This window comes from Lycorma delicatula, chromosome 13, assembly GCF_047948215.1.
Source record: "Lycorma delicatula isolate Av1 chromosome 13, ASM4794821v1, whole genome shotgun sequence".
Taxonomy (NCBI): Eukaryota; Metazoa; Arthropoda; class Insecta; order Hemiptera; family Fulgoridae; genus Lycorma; species Lycorma delicatula.
Window position 1 is genome coordinate 38,313,666 of NC_134467.1, and position 19,742 is coordinate 38,333,407.

At 32.8% G+C, this 19,742-nt stretch overlaps 2 protein-coding genes across 3 annotated transcripts in view; one reads left to right on the forward strand and one right to left on the reverse strand.

Annotated features, from left to right (window-relative positions):
• Positions 1-10,994, reverse strand: part of LOC142333898 (uncharacterized) — a 95,668-nt gene extending 84,674 nt beyond the window's left edge. The window contains exon 1 of the mRNA XM_075381490.1: positions 10,863-10,994. Within this exon, the coding sequence (XP_075237605.1) occupies positions 10,863-10,887 (25 nt within the window). The 5' untranslated portion in view covers positions 10,888-10,994. The remainder of the gene's footprint in view (positions 1-10,862) is intronic.
• The window catches only part of LOC142333899 (jmjC domain-containing histone demethylation protein 1-like), a 102,858-nt gene that overhangs the window by 40,176 nt on the left and 42,940 nt on the right, over positions 1-19,742 (forward strand). For both annotated transcript variants that reach the window (XM_075381491.1, XM_075381492.1), the window contains exon 2: positions 289-451. The gene's annotated coding sequence lies outside the window, so the exon portion shown is untranslated. The remainder of the gene's footprint in view (positions 1-288; positions 452-19,742) is intronic.

Consider the following 19,742-nt stretch of genomic DNA (forward strand, 5'->3'; position numbering starts at 1 on the left):
AAGAGTGTCTATAAGAGAAATCGAAGGCCCTAATAATCTTAACTAAGTATTTAAATATCATGTAAATAAGATTTTTAACTTATAATACACACATTTTTGTAAAATATATTAACAATAGTGGATTTGAAAATTACCTCGCAAAAAAAAAAATTCAGCCAAGATATTTTACATACAATTACTATACTTTGTTTCCTTACAGAAAGAATGTAAAAATTTTGAAAAAATAATGTTTATAATTAAACTAGTTGATTGTTGTTTAGCTATTAATTTTTTTTTTTTTTGTTTCAGGAACTGTAGTTGATTTTGTGCTATGAATAGAGAAATCGAGCTGGTGTATTATAACGTGTGATTAGGTTTAATCCTAATAATTAGTCAGACGAAGATCTGAAGAAACTATTTAATTGTTATATAATCGGCAGTCTTTGCTACAATTTAACAAGTCTCTGATAATGTAAGTGAAGTAATTGTTATTTTTTATGTAACCTGTATATCTGAAATAATTAGACAATTTAAACTACTCTCTTCTTAAGAACTTAAGACGGAATGTAATTTCATATTATTTCTGCCTTTTTAATGCAATAGTTTTTTTTAATTGTTGTGTGAATATATTTATATTGAAATCAGAAACAAATTCTCCAGTTATCATAAATTTTTTGGGTTGAGATGTTGTTCTAATCATAATGTTATCATTACATATGTATATTAATTTTCATGATCAAAGCAGTGTGTTTTCTTTCTTTTATCTGGATGGTACTCGTGGTTTGAATCCTGTTACAACATTTTTTCAATACTATAAATTTCTGTTCTTTATTCACTCTAGTAAATTGGTATCACAGAGAGCATTGTGCCGTAACAAAACGACTAAACCACTCCACTTAACTCCAAAATAGAAAAATACGGGAAAATGAATATAGAAAAAACAATTTTTTATACTATTGGTTAGGAAAAATATATATAAAAAAAAAACATAAAAATTGCAATTAAAAAAAAATTTCATTAATGAGGATATTCACTATCAAAAATGCCATAGGTATTCTCTAGAATAACAAGATCCTGTAACTGTTATAGGAAAAAAAATGGAGTGAAGTAGTTTCCCCGTTACCTATTCACAGTGTTCAATTAACAGTTCTGCATCAGCTTGCGCCAAGTATATTGAAATATAAATAATATTTTGCTCTGTATGTGACAACATCATGCAGTTCACCAAAGGAACTGACAGTATAATGAGTATCATTACTATCAAAGAAAGCAACCTTATATTATAAGAAATATGGTGACAATGTTAAGCAATAAATTAATATATACCCTTTTTTATAGGAAATAATGCATTATACAAATCCTTTCCACTCAACAGAGGAAATTGATACCATTTAGATGTTAAAATATTTATTCACTATATTTATAATCCAGTTATGCTCAGAAGGTACACCATTTGTTGTCAAATAAAATTGTCTGGACCATCTTGCAGTTTATGAAAGAGCTATTTATATAGCATATCCCAAATAAGCAACAATGTTTGTTTCAGTAAAAAAGAATAGTCCATAAACTTGCTGTCAGGATGTTGTAAAAAGAGACATTAAATTTTGGGGAGTCCCTTTTGCATTGCAAGAATTCATGGGGATTTTCAGCTCCCGGATAAGGCATTACAACTTTTCCACTAAAATGAAACGTTAATTTACTATACGATCAAGAAAGTTTTCGTCACCTTCACGGTGCAAAATTTTAATCGTGAAGTCAGCAAACGCATTACAACTTTTCCACTAAAATGAAACGTTAATTTACTATACGATCAAGAAAGTTTTCGTCACCTTCACGGTGCAAAATTTTAATCGTGACGTCAGCACACACGGCATAGTCAGTAGACATCAAAACCTGTAACAGCTGTGTAAACATTTTAAAAATATGTACAGCCAATAGCTATGTACACAAATTTTTCGTTAATAATTTCATACTGTCATCATAGGATTGCTAGTTTGCAGCTGGTCTTCTTAACAGATTTTTAGAAATACGAAGGAAAGACTGTACTGATTCATTGAACATTTTCTTCACGCACTCTTTTTGACACCCTTGGTTACCCGGTATTCTTCCCTTGACACAGACATCTGGATGTTTCAAACCGATTATATGCCATCGAAGTATTGTCATCCGGAAGATAATGGAATTTCTAAGGAACGTAGAAAGTTGGCACATGAGAAGTGTTAATCATATAAAAAAAATACAGTATAAGAGGTTCTGTTTAAGAGTTGCATTCTCTGAAAGTGATGATATATGTAATGTTTCTGTTATCTGGTTTGATATAGTTTTTTTATTTTTGTGATAAATATCGTTTTGATGAATTTTTTGTGGGCTTGGCATGTTGATTTGTGAATAGTACATACAGACGGCTAAGGGAAGAAGGAAACAATTTCATTGCTGATATTTCTTTATAAACCTGGCATGAGATGCTTATGTATGAGTATATGCTGGTTTTAAATTTGATTTGTATCTACATCAAGTTTTTACATACAATTATTTTAAAAAATAAGAAAAAAAGTATAACTTACTACCGCTAATGCTCTGTATTGGCAAAAAAGAACAACCACTTAAAAAAATATTTTAATGAAAATCAACGTATGACTTGTTCCACATAAACAAAAATAGAATAAATTTAAAGTCAAGTGGAAATAGGGAGTGCTGCAGTTCCACAGTGCCTATGCGTGAGCCACCACCGATCCAGTGACTAGATTATCATTAATTGTATTTTTAGGTTAAAACGTAGCTGTTATAATTTTGTCATCATTTGATTTAATAAATATGATTGCGTATGGGCCGGTCAGTTATAGAAAAGATTAGCTTTTCTTTCAGCTTCTGAATGCATGTTGGTCGAGCAGTGAACTCATCAGCTGATTTCGAAGTTGAGAATTTTATGGCTCAAATCCTAGTAGGGGCAGTTTATCTTATATGGATTCGAGTACTAGATTTGTGGATACCAGTGTGTGTTCTTTGGTGGTGGTTGGGTGTTTCAATTAACTACATATCTCAGGAATGAGACTGTACAAGAATAAAACACTTGATTTTCATTCATACATATCTCATTCATCCTCTGAACCTTACCGTGGTTCCTGAGGCTAAACAGAAACCCACCGGGTTGGTCTAGTGGTGAACGCGTCTTCTCAAATCAGCTGATTTGAAAGTCAAGAGTTGCAGCGTTCAAGTCCTAGTAAAGTCAATCATTTTTACACGGATTTTAATACTAGATTGTGGATACCTGTGTTCTTTGGTGGTTGGGTTTCAATTAACCACACATCTTAGGAATGGTCGAACTGAGACTGTACAAGATTACACTTCATTTACACTCATACATTTCATCCTCTGAAGAATTATCTAAACAGTAGTTACCGGAGGCTAAACAGGAAAAAAAAAGAAAGAAAGAAGTTGTATTTATGGAAACCCACCGGGTTGGTCTAGTGGTGAACGCGTCTTCCCAGATCAGCTGATTTGGAAGGCGAGAGTTACAGCGTTCAAGTCCTAGTAAAGCCAGATATTTTTACACGCATTTGAATACTAGATCGAGGATATCGGTGTTCTTTGGTGGTTGGGTTTCAATTAACCACACATCTTAGGAATGGTCGAACTGAGACTGTACAAGATTACACTTCATTTACACTCATACATATCATCCTCATTCATCTTCTGAAGTATATCTAAACGGTAGTTACCGGAGGTTAAACAGGAAAAAGAGAGAGGCTAAAAACAGAAAAATAGAGAGTTCATGATTCCGCAGATGGCACAAATTTCTTGTTAAACGATATTAAAAAAAAATCTGATCTGGATACCACATGGCTTCCTTGTACTCCTATTAAATTACATATACACTTTTTTTTTTTAAATGAATAGTACATAAAATTTTATTTCATTAATAACTTCTGATATTTTTTTCTTATTTTTTTTTTTATTATTTAATTATTATATATTGTAAAAATGTTTTTACAATCAGAGATTAATAACTATTAATAAATCAATATATATTTAAGTTAAAAAAAAAAAGTAGTCGGATTCGAACAGATGTTCCTTCCCCTAGTAAGTTCCCAATACATAATTAAAACTTTATATGGCTATAACTCTGGAATCAATGAAAATAAGTACCATTTACGATATAACGTTGAAAAGCTCTCGATGAAGGTTTATTACTGCAGTTAAGAAAAATTCCAACATTTTGGGCTTTTTTCGACACTTTTGGTCCAGTCGATTGCAATCAAAAGGGGAGGGTAGATGTTATAAATCCAAAATTTCAACATCTTACGGCTAATCGTTTTTGAGTTGTGTGAGATACGTACGTACAGATGTCACGCCGAACTAGTCAAAATGGATATTTCCGTTTAAATCTAAAAATCGAAATTTTTACGATTACAATACTAACGTACAAAGAAGTAAAAAAGATTTGAAAACATCAAAGATGTTCTTACTTATTTACTTACTTTTCCTATTTAGTCTCCGGGAATTACCGTTCAGGTATTATTTCAGAGGATGATATATATGAGTGTAAATGAAGTGGTGTAGTCTTGTACAGTATCGGTTCGACCATTCCTGAGATGTGCGGTTAATTGAAACCCAACCACCAAAGAACATCGGTATCCACGATCTAGTATTCAACCCGTATAAAAATAACTGACTTTACTAGGACTTGAACGCTGGAACTCTCGATTTCAAAATCAGCTGATTTGGGAAGACGCGTTCACCATGATTTTATATTTACATGAAACTAACCTATGCATAGTTAAAAAAAATAAATTTTTTTTTTTGTATCCGACAAGAGTTTTTTTTTTCGGGAGGGTCATCCTTTTTTTCCTTTATATTACACCAAATGAAAAAAAACCTATAAAAATAGAAAAATTTTCTAATTAATCGATGATATCAAAAACAAAAATTAAATTCTTTTTATTTTGCGAATAATGTAGGAAAAATCAAACTATCAAATTTATGAACGTAACGTAATCAACTATTCAAAATAGTCACTTTGTTAAGTGAGATCATGCAATAAAAAATCCTGTCAGTTTACTTGAGATATTAATGACCATTTAATAACTAAGTTAATTGGATATATTTATGCTTATACCGGGTGATTCAAAAAACATTTCACAACTTTAAGAGCATATATTGAGGCAACTTACAGACACAGCCACCACAATAAACAAATGGTTTCTTCACTGCGGCCACGCGGTCCCCCCAACCCCTTCCCGGACACACGTGTGTCTGGAGATTAATATTATGTAGAGTAAAGAACTACTGTTTGCTTCTGAAAAGGCAATCGCCGCCCCAAAACCGCGATAGCGAATAGGTACCACCAAATTGTAAGTTCCCTATTCCCTTTCCTTTCAAGAAAGAAGAACGAGGGAACGAGCCCAGCAGTCACTGACAGCATAGAAGAAAGAAGAAACCTGCACTTTCCCCCGTTCAGCCCTTCGGGGCCACGGGAATATTAAGGTTAACGGTATGTAACTTCGGTTACTGCCAATTATCGGAAAGTGCAGGCCAAAGAAGAATGAAGAGGTCATCGGAAGAAGAAGATGAAGAAGAAGGAAGTCTGTTCGTCCCAACATCACGGACAGGAGTCCGGAACAGAGCCCAGCAGAGATGCGCCCTGAAAGGCAGCCATAACAGAGGTGGATGAAGAACTTCTACCTAACCTCTCCTTTAACAGTTACATGTAAATTAAATTACTCCTCCGGAGAAGGGGTCGCATTGCTCCCTCCAGATAGTTAGTGCCCCGTTGTGGCGTATTCCTGCTAGCCTATGAAGCGTTAGCACCGAAAGGACTTAAGTGGACGGTCTGTAGGGGAATTACGTCGGGAGGACAGGTTTCATAAGCCTAGCCTTCCGCGGTCGGCCCATAAAATGGGTTCGATAACGCCGGTTTTACAACGGATTGGAATGCAATTAAATCCGTCCTTAAAATACTAAATATTAAATAAAACAAAACTTGAAAAATTAGACCCGTAACTTAAAATAAACTCTTTAAAAACACGCCCGATTAGAATCATCCAGCAGCAAGGGACTCTGTCCAGGTTCTGCGATCCGTAGGGAGAAATAAACTCCCGCCAACTTTGCATTCCATTCCATTCCAACTTACAGATTCAGTTGAGGTCTCATTTCATAGCAAAAAACAAAGTTTTGACTCGCGTAGTTTATTAGTACCGAAATCGGCCACCAGATACATTTTCTTAGTGCGGAACTTAATCGCTGTATATTTTGGCTTCACGATTTGCATTTCAACGTAATTTTTGTTGAGAGTACGGGTAGGGAAGGATCCCTACTGGTACCGTATGCCTACTTGGGCCTCCAAGTAGGCATACAATTACTCTTGACACCAAACCTTCGTTGAGACAAGTTGTTTTCTTCCAGATAAAACGGCCAGTTTTTCTTACATGAGGCAACCGATAAATGGTATAGTTTATCTGGACATGCTTCAAATTTTTTTTATTCCACAGTTAAACGATTCCGACCAAGATGGCATCCATTATTATCAGCAAGACTGGAGGGGGAATTAGAAGTCCGAAATTTTCTTGATACTAGATTCCCAGATTGATGGATTGGTTGTGGAGGACCAATCGCATGTATTTTGTACCTGTTTACTACCTCATATTTGTTACCTTGTTCCCTAGATTTGATCCTGGTAGATTTTTTCTCATGGGATTTCATTAAATATTATGGAATTTATGTTACCGCCTTTGCCTGCTAATCTTGTTGAGCTAAGACTTGGTGGTGAACTAAGGTCGGTGTCTGGTTAACTGTGGTGTTCGAATGTGTGTGAGGGCGTATTCCCTTCCTCCTGAAGTAACGCACACCAGTTGTCCAGGAAGTTTGAGTAGCTAGGGGTGGAGATTTAGTCGGTAGTGCGCAGGAACACATACGCATTTAATAACATCTTGCGGAACTTGTTAGCGAGCCCGACACTGCCTAGACGTCTTAAATGGGGTTCCTCCACCTCTTGTACAGGTAACGCCCCACTTGCTGGCTACAGTCTGGAATGAAATCGACTTCAGATGGAATGTATGTCGCATTACAAATGGTAGCCATTTCGAATCAAATTGTTGGGTGACAAATTTGATATGTTTTACATGAAAATGACATCTCAATCGGATTTGTTATCTCAGTAAATTTTTATATGCTTTTAAATTTGTGAAATCCTTTTTTAAACACCCGGTATTTATATTTGAATATCAATAATATGATTGTAAAAATAAAATCGGTTCGGTGGTTATGAATTTTTGATTATAAATTATGCATTTTATTTATTTACTGCAAGGGAACCCTCGATAAAAAAAATCGTCTCAAATTTTTTTTTTCCTCAGAAATCCTTTACGTATCAAAAGTTATAGCGTATACAATACAAAAAATTCCTTTCGGCACGGAAGGCGGAGGTAGATTTCATCGGTTTTAAGTAGTAGATAAAAAAGATTTCCACCTTAAAGTTAAGAAAAACTTCAAATTTACTGAATACGACAACGGTTGCATGTGAAGAAAAGTTTCATATGTTTAGTATAAGACAAGCCCCATCTTCTTACAATTCCAGCAATATTTTGTCCATCCCTGCCGTAAGGGTTGATCATATCAAAAATTGTTTCGGACAAAAGTTTTAGGTAATATTTAGAGGACTAACGACCAGTTTAAACCGATTCGATACTGTGCCTATTAAGGGAAGTATGATTTTTTTGTCTTCGAAACTCAATTTTTTCAACCCCCTGGACCAGTGGTTGGCGATAAAAATTTACTTGATAGGTTTTAGGCCCTTATCCAAAGAATAGTAGAAACTTTAAACGAATTCGATATTTTACTTGCTAAGAAATTTAAGTTATATATATATATTTTTTTTTTTTCTAAAAAGCCCCCCTCATTTCATCCTCATGGTCCAATTTTTTCCATTAACGAACTCGACCGAAATTTTGGGTCGTTATAGTTTATGTATAGATTTGAAATGATTAGCGCAAAATTACAGCATTTATCGTGTCCACAAGAAAGTGAAACTTTTGAGCTGACGGTGGTTTTGGGGTCTACGTGATGTGATACGCAAAGATATGTCGAAATTATAAAATGGTATTAAAAAAAAATGGTATGAAATTATAAATGGTATTCAAAACCGTCACAAACAGTTTTGAATACCATTCCTGTTGAAGGAAGCTTCATTTTTACATTGTCAACATGATCAATAGTAATAGTCGCTGTGTAAAATTATTCAAAAGTGAAAAATTAATATTAATCGTTTTATTATTATGCAATATTAAATTTTATTGTGAGAAAATTATTACTTAATTTATACTTATTTACAATATTAGAATTAACAGTTAATAAAAACAATTAATATTTAATCGAATTGAACGTTAAGTGGAGGACATGAAAACACAGAAAATTATATCAATTTTCTACCATAATTCGGTTATTTGTTAACCGATTTTAAAAAGTAAAATGTCATTTTGTACGAAATAAAAGGCTTAATATTTTAGCAAATAACATATATTTTGATAAAACTAATATTTACATTGATATAACGGATTGAAAAATAAACATGGCCGCCCATTTTGTAATTTGCCAAGGTATTTAATTACAAAGACGCGCTTACCAGATTAATGTGATTTCGTCAATCCGAACTTGAGATTATAAATTTTTATATAAAAATAACAAAATGGACATCTCAATTCCCCCCCGAGGGGAGAAGATCCCGCCTCGTATCGTGTCAGGTCGCTACACCAACCCCTCCGTTCCTTGCCAGCAATGGCTTTAACGGAGGACATCTTCTTGCCTTAACAAAATGGACAGTGGGAGAACGAAAAAGAAATCCAGTTTTTCCTAAGTTTATTTTTTGTTTAGTTTTAAAAGTAGAATCCGAAAAAGAATAGCCAGCCCACCTTTCGAAAACACTTTTTGAGAGAGTGTGTGTATGTGTGCGTGCGTATGTATATATATATAATGTTCGAATTGTGTATAATTACGATACGAAGTGGAGCGGTGAGGTAAATGTGTGCTGTATTTGATTAATACAGCAGCGTACTTTTGTCGCTAATAAGTAGTAACTACCGGTACAAAAAAGCTCTATCAAACTCAAATAATACACTTGAGGTGTAAATACAGGGTGTCCCATATAAAACGAAACCCATCAATCACTCATCGATGAAATTTCAAAAGTCAAGCTTACTCCCCTACTCGTTACTGAAATGGACTCGTCCAACATCTGAATATCGCGGCGATGCAGTAGAACACTACCGATAGTAACAACAATGCAATCATAACGTTCAGTGTATTGCTAGACACATGATGGTGTTTTCGCTAGATGAACGTGTTTTCATTGTCGAGTCGTACTTCAGTACGAAATCAGTGGTTGCAGTGCAAGATTTGTACCCAGATAAACCAGCTCCTAACAAAACATCAGTATTAAGGTCAGTTGCAAAATTTAGAGAGACCGGTTCTGTTAATAACAAGGAACACAAAAGATCTGCGTCAGTGTTGAATACAGATACAGTCGCTGAAATCAAAGACCGATTACTCGACTCGCTAAATAAATCGATCAGACGTTTGTCTGCTTAAATTAATTTGTCTAAATCAACCGTTCATCGGGCGACCAAACGATTACAATTACGACCTTATCGCATTCAAACGGTTCATCGACTTCTTGAGCCCGACAAAGAAAAACGAATACAATATTCTCAACGGTTCCGTCGATTTCTGCGTGAAGGAATTAATGTTATGGATTCGTTATTTTTCACAGATGAAGCACGGTTTCATTTGGACGGCTACGTAAACAGCCAAAACAATAGAATTTGGAGCGCTGAAAATCCCCACGTTTATCACGAAAAACAATTACACCCGCAGAAGTCGGGCGTGTGGTGCGCGATATCGCAGAAGAAAATAATCGGTCCTATTTTTTTCGTGTACACCATTAATGCAGAACGATATCAGGATATTCTATTTCGGTTCATCGCACTCTTGGAAGAGGAACACAGACACTGCCGGCTACAACATGACGGTGCGACATCGCACTACGCAGGTTCAACTTCTGATTTCGTCGAGAAATTCTTTGGTAATCGTGTTATCGGTCGAGGCTTGTGGCCACAAAGATCTTCCAGATTTGACTGCGGCGGATTTTTTCTACGGGGTTACCTCAAAGAAAAAGCCTACCGCGACAAACCACGAACACTTGAACGATTGAAAGTCAATATTGAACAAGCTGTATTAAATATCCAGACACAAACTTTGAAAAAAGTTGCAAGAAACGCTATATAAAGAATTGAAGCTTGTATTCAAGAAGATGGCGGCAACTTCCAACATTTACTCTAAATGTAAGGTAATGGATGGTAATAACAAAAATTACATTTACATTTACACATGCCTTTTTATTATTTCAATACCTACCAATATAAGGTTGGGTTGCGTTTTATATGGGACACTCTGTACTTTTAATTGGTTCATTACTTTTTTTAACTATTCAAACTATATAAAGAGGTGAGATAAACAAGTGTGTGCTGTACGTATTTGATTAATACAGAAGTGTAGTTAATATCGATAAGCAACAAAGCTACCGCTACAAAATAAAGGCCCTTAGTATATACACAAATACACTTTATAACTACTGTTCTGTTTTTGATTAGCTATTTAATTTTAGGGTATGTACATGATACGTGGCTTTTATTTATAGATATACTTTTTAAAATTTTAAAGGTATTTGTAATTTTACCCATGATTAATGAAAAAAAATTGTGTATGACTATTTTTTTAGCAAAATATGATAATTTTTTATGACAAATTTTTCCGAGTAGGGGTGCGTTAAGTGTTTATTCTAAACTACGATTCGCGTAAAATATAATTAAAATCTAAAAATTGTTTACCCTTACCTGATATTTCTTTTTTCTTCTTCATTTTTTTTTCGTTTTTGATTTTTCTTTTTCGAATACCTTTGAGAAAATATTTGTTTGCGTTACAAAAATAATTTATTGCTGATTATTTACATTATTTTTATAACAACACGAAAAAAATCTATAGTATACTTTTTACGTAATAAAATATAATACAAACTGAATTGTTATCCTAATGTCATTATTGTTATACAATTGAACGATAGCTGTTAAAACATTCAATACAGAATAATACGACACAATGGTATGTTTTAGAATACTGTTAGATGTTATTGTAGTTTTAGTATATAAACGAATAGTTTTTTCTCTTTCGTTTTTGTAACTGCTACCTTTTGTATTAATAATATAATATAAAAACAGATTACCAACTTATGTTAAAAAAGGGAAAAAATAAATAACTTTTTTACCTTTTTTTATTAATTAATTATTTATCTCATCGTAATGAAGGTTGGTATAGTAGGGGATGACCATTAGAGATATAAAGTTAGTAATAATAAAAGGAAGGGATGGATTTTCATTTAAAGAAAAATAAGTTTGTGTAAAAAAAAATCGTTTTGCACACGCGCATGCACTCGCAGTTAATGACATTTATCGATATATGTACGAAATAAAATCTTTGCGTGTTCGTGTCAAACGTTTGTTGTATTGTAATTCAGTTTGAATTCTTTTTAAGTATAAATCTGTTAACTGTCTGCACATTTAAATAAGTAATATTATTTCTTCTTTTTTTTAAATATATATATTTTAAATATATATTTTAAATATATATATATATATATATATATATATATATATATATATATATATATATATATATATATATATATATTTTAAAATTATAAATTGTCTAAAACATGTGTATAGTATTAAAAATATTACTTTACATAAAGTCTGTTGTTTTTTTGTTTTCTTTTTATATATTTGATTGTACTTGATAAATCTTTCGTTTGAAAATGAAAATTTATATGATTTTTTTTTTTAATTTTAATATTTTCACTGTTGCGGGCTGTTTTTTCACATATATACTTTTTTTTAATAATTAGGCTCTTTACCGTAAGAAAAACTTTTTTTTTTCATTTGTTTCCGATAAGCGCGAAATTTTCAGAATTAATTAGGAAATTTTAACTATAGATTTCTTAGTACCCTCAGAGTATTTACTAGTGAAACCACTCTATTCTCCCTGTATAAATCATATATAAATGGTTGGTGATTTTGTAGGTGGAAGACCAGAAAAAAAAATTAAATTTGTTTTTAATACAGGGTTATCATAAAAGAATGGTGCGGTTTCAGTAATTCATAGGAAGATTGTAGGGAAATCCCTGAAATCCTCCAACCCAAAAGTTTGTTTATCAGCAGTTGTAACCACAACGTCAGTTCTTGTATTGTAGTTGCGGTGAGTTTAGTGAGTTAATATGTTCTCAGATAAAGACAAAGCAAAGTGTGTTTTATTGATGACTGAATTAAAATCCGTAATTTTAGTTCAACGTGCGTTTCGATGTGAATTCGGAAGAGATCCACCACACAAAAATAACATAACGCGTCGGTTCAAACGATTCGAAGAAACCGGATCGGTTAAGAAACAGAAATCAACCGGCAGACCAAGTGTACCAGACGAAACGGTTGAACTAATTAGACGATCGGCAATTAGAAGTCCTGGAAAGTCCATCCCCCGTCGAAGTGTCGAATTAGGTATTCCAAAATCAACAGTTCACAAAGTTTTAGGTAAAAAACTGAAATTACACGCTTATAAAATCCAGATACTGCAGGAATTGAAACCCGATGATTGTGTAAAACGTTACAATTTCGCTGTTGAAATGTCGGATAGAATAAGTGAAAACGAATCATTTTTAGGCGATATAATTTTTACAGACTAAGCTACATCCCATGTGAATGAATGGATGCGTTAACAGACACAATTCACGAATATGGGGCTCTGAAAACCCTCACGCAGTTATTGAGAAACAACGCGATTCGCCTAAAGTTAATGTTTGGTGTGGTGCGATGAAAAATCGTGTAATAGGGCCTTTCTTCTTTGCTGAAAAAAACAATAAATGGAGTCTTGTATCTTGACATGTTAACCGATTATTGCTTTCCTCAGCCGGATGAACTCGAAAACATTCATCAACTTGGAAAACATTTCCAACAAGATGGTGTTCCCCCGCACTTCAATGCATCGGTCACGGACGCTTTGAACGAAAAATTTGGAGATCGATGGATAGGCCGGCAAGGACCCGTACTTTGGTCTCCAAGTAGTCCAGACTTGATACCTTACGATTTTTTTCTTGGAGGGTGGGGTACATCACAAGGGTTATTTATAAACAAAAAATTCGCGACCTAAACCGCTTAAAAAACAGGATTAATGAAGCAATGACAACCAATAACGAAGAAATGTTAACTTATGTTTGGAGAGAAGTTGAGTATCGTTTGAACATTTGTCGAGAGACTAAGGGCGCACATATTAATTAATTAATTTATTTATTAATTATATAAAAAAATGTTCGAGACGACAAATTTGAAAAATAAAAAACATAAACTGTAAGTAATTCTGTTTTAATTTAAACCATGTTCAAAACCGCACCATTCTTTTATGATAACCCTGTATTGTAATTTTTTTTACTTGCTTATTCTCAATATTTTTTCAATTAGGTAGATTTCATAAGAAAGCTACCTATTGTAATGGGTACCATGATTTGACTTCCGGATAATTTCGACATATCTTCACGTTTCATATCCCTCAGACCCCAAAACCATCGTTAGCTCAAATATAATTATATACATTTATATGCGCCAATCGCTTTCAAATTGTTCCTTAAAAATAATTCCTTGCAAAATCACGATCGGGTTCTTTAACGCCAAAATCGGACCATGGGGGTGGAAATGGGAGGGCTTTTTCGAGGAAAAAATATCGCTCTAATTTTCTTATTAAGTAAAATATCGAATTCGTTTAAAGTTTGTACTATTTTTTTGGATAAGGGCCTAAAACGAATATAACTAAAATTTCTATATCACTAAGTATTGGCCTTGGAGTTTGAGAAAATGGGGCTTCGAAGACGATAAAGAATTATACTTCCCTTAATAGGCACAGTATCGAATCTGTTTAAAGTGGTCTTTAGTCCTTTAAACACATTACCTAAAATCTTTGTCTGAAACAATTTTTGATATGACCAACCCTTACTGCAAGGGATGACCAAAAATATTGCTGGAATTGTAAGATTTTACTTAGTAAAATATCGAATTAAAGTTTCTACTACTTTTTTTGGATAAGGGCTAAAACTTAGGGGATTGAAAAAATGGGGTTTTGAAGGCAAAAAAATCATACTTCCCTTAATAGGCACTGTATCGTATCGGTTTAAAGTGGTCGTTAGTCCTCTAAACATTACCTAAAACTTTTGTCCGAAACAATTTTTGATATGACAAATCCTTACGGCAAGGGATAACCTCTGATTATAAAAAAATTCAATTAATAATAATTCTATAATAACAAAAAAAAGTATGAAAAAAATATAAAAAATATGTAATTTATTTATTAGGCATACGAGGTAGTCACGTGGTGTCCAAATCAGATATTTTATTTTAGCGAAATTGGATAAAATTTAAGAAAATTTATATTTATTTCAGTTTCAAACAAAAGTTTACCAGTTTCATTCGCGAAGCGAAGAATGCATATTAAAATTTTAAAACAATTGATTTTACAAGATATTTTTTTTTTTCTTATGAGCTGAGAGGGGTTAGATTATTAATCTTTTAAAGAAAAATAGTATTGAATACGTAATGATGGATTTAATTTTTAAATTGGTGAAATGAAAATTGTAATTTTATATTAATGTTAGTTTTGTTACATTATTGATTCGTTTGTATAATAAAAAAGGAAATTGTTTTGATGTACCCAATATATTTCCTCTTATCTATTATTTATTACGTACGATGGGTCATTGTCTGCTATTGATATTTTTGTTTCTTTATTTATTCTCTTTGTATTTTAGTTTTTTTTTTTTTTTAATCAACGAATATTTTAATCTACAGAGTGTATCAAAAAGAATAACCCGATTTTAAAACCATACATTTGTGCAACCTTGCATCATGTGCAGTGAATGAAATTTACACCATTTGAAAAAAGGGCGCGTCATAAAGTTTCAAATACCAGCCGCCAGATTGCAATAGTATCGCTCAAACGTACGCCAACCTCATTCTTAAACAACATGGCGTTTATACAACAGACGACGGAGTTTTGTGTTCTGTTAGTTAATAATACAGAGTGCGAAATAACAGTTTAGCGTCTGTTTCAAGATTTCTTTACCATCGGCTAAGAACATAAACGATTTGAAGAATCGATTGTGTTTATGTAAGGGGAAGGGACGCGGCACAAGTTCGGGCGCGTTAGTTAGGTAAGGATATTGGTCGCTAAACCGTTTTGAGGCACAGCAGCCATTTGTAGTACGGACATTCGGTCTTATGATGCTTTAGGACAACCGAATGGGGTGGTGATGAGAGAAATGCCCAGACAAAGGAAAGGGGGAGGGACTAGGGCGATTACATACTTTAGAGAAAAATGCGAAAGGAAATCAAAAAGGCTTTTCAGCGAAACCTCATATGACTGTTTGGCCTGTGTTTAAAACCACACCCATTACATCTGGTATAAGCTGTTCTTCTAAAATATATAGATTTCTATGATATGTTCTTATTTGATATGGAATAAAGACAGGTTCTTACCGCGGTTAATTTTTGGTGGTGAAGGAAAATTTCGTTAAAGCGGTAACGTGTTTCACGTCAGTGTTTGTATCTACTTGAGAATCCGCACGAGATGGTAAAGCAGAAGCGAAATTAACCGAAAGTTAATATTTTGCGATTTCGTTTATAAAAATTTATGGCACTTTATTTGCAGTAATAAGCCCTCATTTAGAGATTCTCAACAAGTAGTACTTATTTTCGTTGGTTCCAGAGTTATAACCAAATGAAATTTTAATTAATATAATATTTTGGATCTTATCAGGGAAAAGGACATCGGTTCGAATCATCCTTTTTTGTTTAAATTAAATATATTGATTTATTAATAATTATAGTAATCTCTGATTGTAAAAATGATTTTTGCTATAATTAAATAGAAAAAAAAAAAATATATCAAAAGTTATCAATGAAATAAAATTTTACATTTAAAACAAGGAAGTCGTGTACCACACACGAAAAAAATCTTCAGATTTTTTTTATTCTTTTTATACAGTTTAGTCTTTGATATAGAAATATTGTGAATAAAAATATATGAAAATAACACCAACAGTAGTAATAATAATAGTATTTACAAAAATTATAATTTATAATATTAAATAAGTATAAAGTAATCTGATAAAACTGTGTATGAAAAGCAATATTAAACTATGCCCGCGTGGGCGAACAGAACGCACATTCAACTACTAGTTGCGACTGTACTTCGCGAATGATTGTTTCATATCTTACTCCAGCACAATAAAAAGCTTAATATTAAATATTCAAAACACCGTCATTTATTTCCAATTTTTTTCAAGGATTACATTTATGTGTTTTCTCCTGTAAAATATTCATTGAAACTAAATTAAGGTTATTACGCTCTGCACGCTTTTTTTTTTTGTCTTCAGTCATTTGACTGGTTTGATGCAGCTCTCCAAGATTCCCTATCTAGTGCTAGTCGTTTCATTTCAGTATACCCTCTACATCCTACATCTCCAACAATTTGTTTTACATACTCCAAACGTGGCCTGCCTACACAATTTTTCCCTTCTACCTGTCCTTCCAATATTAAAGCAACTATTCCAGGATGCCTTAGTATGTGGCCTATAAGTCTCTCTTCTTTTAACTATATTTTCCAAATGCTTCTTTCTTCATCTATTTGCCGCAATACCTCTTCATTTGTCACTTTATCCACCCGTCTGATTTTTAACATTCTTCTGTAGCAATTAATTTCAAAAGCTTCTAATCTTTTCTTCTGAGATACTCCGATTGTCCAAGTTTTATTTCCATATAAAGCGACACTCCAAACATACACTTTCAAAAATCTTTTCCTGATATTTAAATTAATTTTTGATGAAAAATTAATTTAAATGTTTACCTACTATTTCTTTTTTTTTTTGGCGAGGGGTAAAGTTTTATTGAAAAATAATCATTAATGTTTAAATAAACCGAAATTCAAAAATTTTTTGAATTTTTTTTGTGGGTTTTTTCTGTTCTCCACGTGAAAAATTACTTTCCAAGGAAATAATTGGATTCTTCTACGTTTGCTGTGATAAATGGAAGAAATTAAAACAAATTGCACTAAAAAAAAAAATGTGCAACCAATAAAAAATTACTAATGATTTCTTTTCTACGGTTGGTGGGGGTGAATTATGATTGTAAATATTATTACTAAACAGTTTATTATATAAATTTTTATTGATATAAAAGTTTTAAAAAATTCAAAAAATCTAAACTCTTATCGGCTCCCCCCCCTCAATATTGCCTCCGAAGTATTTTTTTCTTTTTGGGGGAGGGGGGGGGTCGCTTGCACTACTCTTATGCCTAAGAATATATATATTTTTTTTAATTTGTTAAAAATATACAATAAATTTTATATTTATTGTCAAAAAAATATCTTTTTTTGGGGCAGGGTGAATTTTGGGATAATTTTTTAGCGGGTTATGTTGGAAAAATTTTAAGATAATTGACCCCCCCCAAAAATCTTCTCACCCCTTGGAGTTATTGATCTTAAAACTTTACCAACAAATTATTCCATATCCACGAATCTCTGTACAATCAAAATTGGTTAATCCAATTAAAAGTTATTAAGGTTCGAACACGTCAACACACGTACAACCCCCTCACTATTTATGGGGGGGGGGATCCCTGGGTCATGAAAGGTCGAGAAATAAAAAAAAAAACCATACCTAATCTTTTAACTGATTATTTTTCTCATTGCAGCATAAATTTAGAGCTATGATGCCAAGAAAATAAAAATGATTATACTGTTGTTACTAACAGCTGACTATTGATTGGAATAGTTGAGAGCTATCGAAGCGCAATCTGCAGGCAAATGCATATGCAGGCGGCAAATTCAAAACTAAAATTACTTTGAAAATATGCCACGTCATTGGCGTATTACCTTTTAAATCTCAGTACTTGGAAAGTGTTTACTTTAAAGAGTTACGAATTATTTGACTAGTGTTTTAGTTTTTGTCAACTAATTTAAATATTGAACAATAAGGAACCTTTATTATCTATAGAACCATTTTTATTTATTCAGACTACAGATAAAGGTCAAGTAATAGCGATGATTATTTTAACTATTATTTATGATATGAAAAATATCAGATCAATGTCTGGATTCTAACCCTGTACCAATTGAATGAAAAGTATGTGTGATATCAATTTACCGGCCATATTATAATAAATAAGATTTTTAATTTAATTACGGTATGAACAAACATTGTAAATCCGTATAAATTATTTTTTAAATAACTTAGTGTTTTTAGGTAGATTTCATAAGAAAGCTACCTATTTTAATGGGTACCATGATTCGACTTCCGGAAAATTTCCACTTATCTTCGCGTTTCACATCTTCCAGACCCTTAAACCACTGTCGTCAATTCAAAATATATATATATATATATATATAACTGCTGTAATTTTGATTACTTTCAAATTGTTCCTTAAAAAAACTCGTCTCAAAATGTCGGACAAAATCGGACTATGGTGGTGGAAATGGGAAGGGCTTTTTCGAAGAAAACAAAATATCGCTATAAATTTCTTAGGTAAAATATCTTTAACTTTCACTTAAAGTTCCTACTATTTTTTGGATAAGGGCCTAAAGCTTACGTAAGAACGTTTTTTGATATCACCAACCATTGGCCCAGGGGATGGAAAAAACGGGGTTTCGAAGAGAAAAAAAATCATACCTCCCTTAATAGGCACATCATCAAATCGCTTTAAAGTGGTCGTTAGTAATTTAAATATTATCTAAAACCTTTTGTTTCAAACAATTTTTGAGACACCAACCCTTACAGGCAAGGGATGACCAAAACAAACAAAAAATCGCTATAACTTTCTTATTAAGTAAAATATCGAATTCGTTTAAAGTTCCTACTATTCTTTAGATAAGGGCCTAAAACTTTGTAAGTAAAGTTTTTTGATATCACCAACCATTTGTCCACGGGGGTGCAAAAATTTATCGAAGACCAAAAAATCAATACCTCCCTTTTCTATTAAGGGAGGTACACTATTCTTATCTTTATGAAAAGTGGTCGTTATTCCTCTAAACATTATCTAAAACTTTTATCTGTAACAATTTTTGATATGACAAACCCCTTATGGCAAGGGATGACCAAAAATGTTTCTGGAACTATAAGAAGATGGGGCTTGTCGTATCCTAAACATGTGAAACTTTTTTCACATAAAATCAATTTCGTGTTGAGTAAATTTAATGTTTTTCTTAACTTTAAGTTGGAAATCATTTTTATCCTCTACTTAGCACCGGTGAAATCTACCTCCGCCTTCCAGCGTGCCGAAAGGGTTTTTTCCCTTGAATGTTGAATTAAATCCCTTTACTGTAAGAGTAATTCTATAAAGTTTAGAACAAGTATAGAAGTAGCAGCTTATAATAATCGATTATTGGAATTGTAGTTAAGATGTATAATTACTATAATCTTTTCTGCTAAGATCACTACAGTTTCTATGTTGTGTACTACCGTTTACCTTTCTTAGCTTCATTCTTTTATCACTTGTTGACGCGTTTCGGAACCATTCCATTGTCAAAACTTATTGTATTGGTCCTTTTTTATATTTCTATTATTCTTTATCGACGTTTAATAATAAAATATATAAAACGAAGGATGGATTAGGCATGGGTAACCCACTATT